The sequence below is a fragment of the Odontomachus brunneus genome, unplaced genomic scaffold (assembly GCF_010583005.1).
Source record: "Odontomachus brunneus isolate Ranch 3 - 2012 unplaced genomic scaffold, Obru_v1 Obru_scaffold_005, whole genome shotgun sequence".
Classification (NCBI taxonomy): domain Eukaryota; kingdom Metazoa; phylum Arthropoda; class Insecta; order Hymenoptera; family Formicidae; genus Odontomachus; species Odontomachus brunneus.
Genome location: NW_022639455.1, coordinates 3,384,321 through 3,393,231, shown reverse-complemented (window position 1 = coordinate 3,393,231; position 8,911 = coordinate 3,384,321). Strand labels below are relative to the sequence as shown.

Genomic DNA, 8,911 nt, shown 5'->3' with positions numbered 1-8,911 from the left:
GAGGAGGAGGAGGAGGAGGCGGCGACGACGGCGGATCAGGGAACCGCGAGGGTGTCGGAGTCGACAAGCCGCGTAGTACGCACAGGAGCTACTACAGGCTACTCCTCTTCGTGCTGTACCTTCTAGCGTGGCCCTTGCTGTGCTCGACCAGTGCCTCGGGTCACCTCGCCTCGACCTTCGCGCAGAACCCGACCCTCGCGCACGCCAAGAACCCCGCGCAGCGTAACGCCACACCGTTGTACACCAACCTGTTTTCGTCGTCGACGGTCGTCGTGCACCAACACCAGCAACCGCAACAATATGTTCAGGGTAGCGATTACAATACAGACGACAGCGAGCGTCATCGTCATCACCAGGAGCAGCCAAAGCAGCAGCCGCAACAGCAGCGACAGCAGCAAGAACAGGCATCACAAGAGCCAAGGCAGCAGGAAAGGAAGGAGAAGCGGGAGCAGGTGGATCAAGAGTCCGAGGTTTGGGACCCTCATGAGGAATACATCTGGGAGGTGAACCAGCTGAATCCTTGGCTGTCGGCCTGCGACCTGGCGGGACCAGCGCCGGCCGATCTTCAGGGTAGCTGTGGTCCACCGGAGGTGCCGAAGAACTGCCCGCTGCCGTGCGCCACGACGTCGCGGGACGTTTTCCGCGAGGTAATCGACGGGTCGAGAGTCAGCGGCGACGCGAGCACGACGACGATGTCGTCGTCGGCGACCACGACGACGACCACGACGACGAGAACGACGTCGACGATGACGAGGACGACGATAAAGACGAAGACGAAGACGGGGGTCGAGAGCGGCGATCGACATGGAGCGTATACCGAGGAGGCGGGCGTACGGACGGCCCCGGAACAGTGCCTTTTTTATCTCGAGGAGTCGCACAAGAGGGACATCTGTCGGGACGATTTCGGCCGGGCCAGTACGCGAAGTTTTTTAACCCCAAGGGAGAATCGATATTGGTTCATGAGCGGGTTGCGTCTGCGGCATTGCTGCGAGCACGCGGTGGTCAACGCCCTGGCGCCCGGCAAGGGCGGCCCGCTCAACGACGTGCTAAACGGTGGCCTCAAGTGCGCCGATGCCCTGGACAAGCTGTTGCTCGTCGATGCCCTGGCCGCGAGGCTGCATTGCGAGTTCGAGGAGGTACTGGCGCGCTACGATTGCGCCCAGCCGTACTCCGTCATCCACAACTGCACCCATTGCAAGGTGAGTCAGACTTGTTCTTGCAGCGTAACCGGGCGTTCGTTTAGCAGAGCCCTCGAGCGTGATCCGCTCGAGCCGTTTCGTCAAAAGAGAGTGAGAGTGAGAGAGAGAGAGAGAGAACCGATCTAAGATGGAGTATCGAGAAATGGAACGATATTGGATAGATGGTCAAGCTGGATAGATAAATTTCTCGGAGAGGGAGCTCGCCCGGCTAGTGCTATTCGCAAAGATGAATGATTCATAAAGTTCTGAGAACATGGGCTTGGCGCGCAATTGGAAACCCACCGTCAAATTTTAATACTTTCGGCAAACTTGAGCGAAAAGGATGTAAGGATACTTTGGAAATTTGTTAGTTCCACGTGACTGATTCGCTCCGCGATTGTTACGCTCGAGGGCCTACAGACTTAAGTCCGTCGATTCGAGAAAAGCCGGCGGAGGAATAGCCAATGTGTATCTATATAATTCCGTTTTTGCGAACTTGTTAATCAAAATATTAATCGTTTCTATATTGTGGATATCAGCTTTATCTTCATTATGCGTCCAATCAAAACGTCTGAAGTTTCACTCCATTTTACGAACAATCTCCTGAATCTTCATAGAGATTCAGCGGAGCAAAAGCTGTTGCAAAACCTGCCAAATCGCTCATTGCGAAAGCGTATGTGTCGCTTTGAGTATTTCGCATTCACGTGACACGCCGGTTCATACTCGCACTTGCGTCGAGGTGCATAAAGTCCCGAAATTGGACCGATGCCATCCACGAAATAAACGGCTCACACGTTCGAGCGATAATTCGCGGACAATTAAGCGATCAAGACGTCGTGCGTGCGGTTGTATGTACGTCTGTCTGTGTATCAGATTGTGCGTTGCTCGAAACGCGAAGGAGTTTCGCGCGTTGCATCGCAGTTGGGAGATGCGAGCGAGGAGACGTTCGTCGGGAATTTTCATGGACTGGTTCCGGAGGTTTATCGTGCTCGCGTCTAACGCGGGGCGCACTGAATTTACGAGAAATTTATATTTCACCCTGAGAGCCACGACGTCTCGAATCTCTCTCTTTCTCTTTCTCTTTCTCTCTCTCTCTCTCTCTTGACGCGGCGGGGGTTCCACGAGGAAGTAAAGTGGACGGTCTCGCGACGAGGCGTTTTACGCCGTTTGGCGTTATTCAGCGAGCGCGTAAATTATGCGGAGCCGTATTACGTATTATAATCCAATATGATGCATCCCTCGAGTCTCCAGATTCGTATAACCGGGCGAAAAGATTCCGCGGGCTCTTCGAGGAGAGCCCTGAGGAGAGCTCTGCTGCCACTGCCTGCGCCGCAGCGAACGTTTCTTAACGCGTAAATCTTCGCCTGCTCTCGCGCGTGTACATCTTTGCAAACATAAATCTCGAAATATACGCGAACCGTCGGGACCGCGGCTTCTCGAAAACGCGGCATCTCACGAGCAGATCTCGGATACACGCGTATCTCTGAATTTTTCCTTCTCGCTTTGCCATTCTTTTTGAATTTCGTTGCGCGCCCGCGCCTTTGTGAATCTTAATTACCATAATCAGCGCGTTATCTTAACATCGTGTTGCACAGATAGACATATGCATTTTTCTTTTTTTCTTACCTTCTCTACTAAATACTTTTTTTTTCCTTTCATATATATCTCAGATTTTTACCTTCAGATGCTCCCATTGTCCAGGTAGATTTTCACGATTATCACGACATGGGACAATCGATATTATAAACTTTATGATTTTTCAACTACATTTATGTTGAAACAAGATATAATGTACTAAATTCATAATTACTTTTGCATCTTGTGATAATGTAAATTTTTTGTTATGTAATGCACGGCACCAAATTGATATATATTAAAAATAAATTTTAATAAAATTTACTAAAATTTTGTTCACAAAATTAGAAATAACAAATAATTCTTTTTTACTTTTGCATCTTGTGATAATGTAAATTTTTTGTTATGTAATGCACGGCACCAAATTGATATATATTAAAAATAAATTTTAATAAAATTTACTAAAATTTTGTTCACAAAATTAGAAATAACAAATAATTCTTTTTTACTTTTGCATCTTGTGATAATGTAAATTTTTTGTTATGTAATGCACGGCACCAAATTGATATATATTAAAAATAAATTTTAATAAAATTTACTAAAATTTTGTTCACAAAATTAGAAATAACAACTTTACTAATTGAAAAATTATAATAAACTTTTAGTAAATTTTAATAGCTTTAGTAAATTTATTGCAATAAAATTAAGTTTTGCTTTTAGTAAATTCAATAATTTAATTTTTAAAAAGTTGCAAATTTTTATATTACATTTTACATGACATATTGTCTTGAGAAAATTTTGATGATTTCTTTCGTATTTCTTTTTCTTATTCTTTTTTATATGAACATGAGTGCCACATGAAAAACTCATAAAGGATGCAACCCTTACTAGTAAAATTATTGTCAAATATATATACATCTTTCTACCTGGGTACTCGTCCATCTCTCGTACATGACAGTAGAACGTTCACGGCGCGACACGACGTGACATTTCTTAAGACTTCCTACCTGCGGGACCCTGGATTGATAACATCAAGAAAACGCATGGCAAAATTCTTTGCAGGCCATTTCCAAATTAAAAAAACATCTTTATTTGAACACATCAGATCGCTTGTGCATAATCGCTAAACGCATACCGAAAACTATTTTTTTCCCTTGACAGTCAATAATTAGTCATAAAATTAACGTGACATGCGATCTCCCCCTTTAACCTACCTTTCCTCACGATTTCGCGTTAATTTTAAAGCTATTTATTGGCTAATTTATTGACTCAGGAAAAAAGAATAATTTTTGGATAAATCTGAAATATTTTTTCAAACAAACATCTTATCTAAAAATGGCACGCAAGAATGTTTGCCATGCGTTTCTTCTGAGATCATCAGTCTAAGGGTATCAGTGGGACCAAGATCCTTAAGAAAGTGATCTTCTTTCGGGATCGGTCGCAAATTGCAAAATGGACTCAACCGGCCGCCTCTGTTCGACTCGACGACGGCGCGCGCGGCCTGTCGATAGATAGACCGGCCGGTCTACGACAGGCAGGACTAATTTCCAGATCGCGAGAATGGAAATCGTGGGCGTGCGACGCCACGCCGAGAGTAAGCACTTTGTCGCCGTTGTCGTCGAATGAGTTAACGAACAGGTGTTCCTCGTCCGGCCGATAACGCCGCTGCATAAATTGCCGTTGCGCGGTGATCGTCTACTTTCTCTCTCTCTCTGTCTGTCTTTCTCTCTCTCTCTCATTCAGCGTCAAAACTATTTACAACGAGAGAACGAGAGGAAGTCCCGTCTTCCTCCGTGCGCGACAGAGCAGACGAGTTCGCGCAACAACTCACAATGAGCGGCAATAGAAGGCCGCATTATGCAGTCGCGGCCGCCCGTACTGCTTCGTACTGAGAATCGTGTTTCATTCGCGAAACTGCGAATACCGTCCGGCGATGGCTCGTTATTGTGGCGGATCTGTATTTTTGCGCGATCGCAATCGCACGGGAATGGCCTATCAGTCCATGGTCCACGTGCATGGTCAGCCTCGACCAACTTGATTCGCTCCATCGTCTCGGACGTGACGCGACCGCAAGTTCGTTAGTCGCATAAAAACGCATGCGAGGGAGACAGAGGTAGATAAATCAATGCTTATAAACATTCTAAGGTTAAGAAACATCCACCTTAGTTAGATGTATAAAAAAATTATGAAGATAGAAAATTATGAACATTATTAGAGAAAGAGAGAGAGAAAGAATATATATAACCAAAAATAGAAATTAAGAATTGCTGTTAAACTAGAAGAAGAATAATGAAGTAAAGTAGAAAAGTAGAAATATAATAGACAAATTAATTTGTTATGCGCTCTGGAAAATAAGTTCCCCGCAAGCGCAGGAAAAAACAAAACTAATATAGAATGCAATTGTTATACAACTACAGAAATTCAGACTGTATCAGGCAAAAAGAAAGTAGAAAATAGGAAATAACGTACAACTATAAATAGATAACGTGATATAAATAGATAGAGACATAATAGATAAGTAGATAGATATAGATAGATTAATTTAACTCTTAAAAATCAATTTAGCTCTTAAAGAACTTAATCCTGAAAAAATGCGTATAAAAAACGCAACTAGTAAAAAATAGCACAAGTAGCAAGTAAAATTGCCGTTTAATTAATTTTAGGCCCATAAAACTTGAACTTTTTTATTTCATACAGAAAGATGTATGGACTATCCATTGGTAACAAAAACTCAAAGATCCTAATTTTGTGGGTTGGACCATTCTTATATAACTATAGCCAATTAGAATTTAGAATTAGAATATTGTTGCTATAAACGCAGTCGAATTTTGCAATTATGCTAAAAATGAAAAAGAAAAAAAAAACTAGGAAGAATAAAGAGAGAGGGATAGAAAGAAGAGAAGGGCTGTCAACAGTCACGTTGATAATGGCGTTAGATGAATCGTTCGGATTGTATAGTTCGACGATCGATTATCCGCGCGTGTACGATCGTACGACTCGCGTGCATTCGCTCTAATTCGTCCCTCCGAATTCCGACGTTCGCGCGTTGCATGCTGCCACGGGTATGATGCATCCCGAGTGCGTTCGGCTACAGTAAACGTACGATCCGCCATTTATTTAATTCGGTCTGTTTGTTGCGCGAGATCGAGACGCGAATTGATTTCCCCGTATGGAGAAACGTTATGTTGTTGTTGTTGTTGATGTTGCGATGCCTGGCATCGACAAACTGCACTGCGACGTGTGCAGAATGCACCTCGCGACAAACGAACGAGCTTCCTCACAATCAGCACTAATGAGCGTTTCTGGCGGAAAAGTGGCGTTCTTAAAAGCGAATTTAATTTATCGTCAACACTCCCGCCGCGCATGCCCCGCGCTGTTTCCTCTCCCTTCCGCTCCCCAGTCCCTCAACCCTATTCCATCTTCTTTGGCGAACGAGACGATGTTATTTTCTCTTCGCAAGCGACGTTCCGAGCAAATCTGTCCAAATTTGCCTGGCAAGCCAGCAAATCTGGCGTGAGACGCAACCCGTCTAACGAAGCGGGATTTCATCCCCGTTGATTGTTTATTGTTTCTAATTTTTGGCACATACAGGATTGCCGTCGCGCGCAATAAGATGGCCAGTGCGTGCCATCTTATTCACATATCTTATTCACATATCTCATTTTACACGGAGAGTGTCACGGAAACTCGAAAAATCGATCCGGCGCGTCCTTCCTCGCGCCGGATCGAGAAATAAATTTTTCTTTTTTCTATTTTTTTTCTTTTTTTTTTAAATAACGCCACGTGCCTTATTATATATTTTCGCTCGCATCTTTATTTTAAACTCGCTATTTATTATTAAATCACGTCACGCAGTCGTTTTTATCTTAACTTCGCTGTTCACAGTTACAGTGTTTCCCTCCCTCTCTCTTTTTCTCTTCCTCTCCCTCTCTCTTTCCCTTTCTCTCTCTTTCCCCGGCTCCCTTTTTTTAACGGAACGCTGGAATAATAATGAGAGACCTTACGCGTCGCAATTAATATCATTAACGTGCTCGTTCGTTAGCGCGGTGGTCGCATTTGTCCTGTGCGCGCGTGAAAATGAAAAAAAGAGAAAATCAAGAGAGAAAGAGAGAGAGAGAGAGAAAGAGAGAGAGAGAGAGAGGAGAAAGAAACGACGAAATTGTTTGTTAGGTGACTGGTACTTTCGAGTATGAGACTCGCGCGACGAAACGCTCATACGACGACATTAATAAAGCTCATCTCTTATCCGCTCTCTGCCATTCCCGTCGCCTCGTTCGCCCTCGTTCTCGTTTTGCAGAAGCCATTGGCGGTATATTGAGAGTGAGAGAAAGGGAGAGAGAGAAAGAGAGAGAAAGAGAGAGTGCGAGAGAGAAAGGGAGAAGAGATCCCTAGTATCCTTCCCTCGGAACAGAAATCCTATTATGACCCGATTCTACCCGCGCCGCCATCTTAAAAGATGAGAAAATTATGATATAAACCGGTATTGGCATCGCGAGAGGATATTACGTGTAGGTTACGTGCCGAGTGGCGCTCATATTTATCACTTATTGAATCGACGGGGTGACCGGCAGTGGCCCGATATAATCCTGCCGGCCTGTGTGTGTAGATTCGTCGTCCACTGCCGGCGATTCGCGAAAGGTCGCTCACCCTGGCGCGGAAGAGAGTTAGAGAGTTAGAGTAAGAGAAAGAAAGAGAGAGAGGAAAAGAGAGAAGAAAAAAGAGAGAAAAAGAAAGAGAATGAGAGAGAGAGAGAGAGAGAGAGAGAAAGAAAAGGATTCACGTCGGTGTTTTATTGAAAATATTTCCCGAGCTCTCACGTTGGACTCCAATAAGAATATCCCTCGATCGCGGATATTTTTCTAAATCGCAAATGAAAGGACACGTTATTTCCCCTCTGTTTGCCTAACGGACTTATGATAAATCGGTCTCGATGTCATGGGGACATCGCGACAAAGACGTTACCGTACACATCGACGAAATATTGTTAAGGACTGTCAGCCTTGGGCAAGTTTACGTGACCATAAAAAGAGCCTAGAGAGACCCGGAGTTAATTGAAAGAAAGAAGATATTGTAGATGAATTTTAGTTATCCGTTATGAACCTGAATATTTAGGATGTAACAAGTATTAATACACTTTCTTTCGATATATATACAGATCCAAAACGCAGCGCATCAGATTATTAAATTAAATACGTTTATTATTACTATTTACGCTGATTCGACGCAAAATTCACTGACCAAGAGGTCGGTCATTAACAGTTAAATTTTCCGTACACGCTAATTAAATTTTTAACACATATATTGAATACATACATATATAGTATTCCACACTGAAAATTTTAACATTCGTTTGAAAATCTGTTTAAATGTCCAGGGTCAAGTACGTGCTCGGGCATTGGTACTCTTACTTTATACTCGCCGGAAAAATCTCTCGCGCGACTTTTACCGTCTTATGAAGCGTACATTATCTTGCACAAAGTAGAAGAGGTGCAAGCGCACGTATTACATGCGCGTCTTCTCGATACCGGATCTTCTTTATAGCGGCGATCCAAGGATATCATCTTAATACCGCGTGTTAGAATCTATCGGTTGTTAAAGTATACGCGATAACGGCGAATTTCCACACAGAGAGAAAGGGAGAGAGAGAAAGAGAATCTCTCTCGCGAAGTTATCCCGTAAAAATACGTCGCGAGCGCGAACTCTTCCGCGAGCTCTGTAACGCGGTGATTTTCCATGGCGGAAGCTTCCGCGCGCGAATAAATAAACGCGCCCCGCACCCTACTCTACAGGGTACAGACCAAGTCCATTCGGGATAAGTTTATGTGCGTATTAAGCAGCCGAAGTTTCCTTCGAGGGCGTACTCTAAATGCATATAACCGTTCAATTTTTACCTCGCGCCGTAAAGTTTCGACGAGCCGATCCCAGTAGTTTTATTGTTGCCGCCGTGAGAGACGGGGCTTCCAAAAGAGGAAGGAGGGGGGGAAACCGGGATGCACAGGATGCATTGTCGTATCATCGCGGTCACGATCAGCGGGCGAACGCGCCAAAGATTTTATCGGCGAAATTCCATTTACGGGGCGCGCTCTAATCACAAAGAGAGAGAAACAGAGACAAAGAGAGAGAGAGAGAGAGAGAGAGAGAGAGAGAGAGAGAGAGAG

The 8,911-nt window shown here is 44.3% G+C and overlaps 1 protein-coding gene across 1 annotated transcript in view; it reads left to right on the top strand.

Annotated features, from left to right (window-relative positions):
- Nucleotides 1-8,911, top strand: part of LOC116848572 — a 113,053-nt gene that overhangs the window by 3,103 nt on the left and 101,039 nt on the right. Inside the window, exon 2 of the mRNA XM_032824825.1 lies at nt 7-1,199. Coding sequence (XP_032680716.1) covers nt 7-1,199 — 1,193 coding nt within the window. The remainder of the gene's footprint in view (nt 1-6; nt 1,200-8,911) is intronic.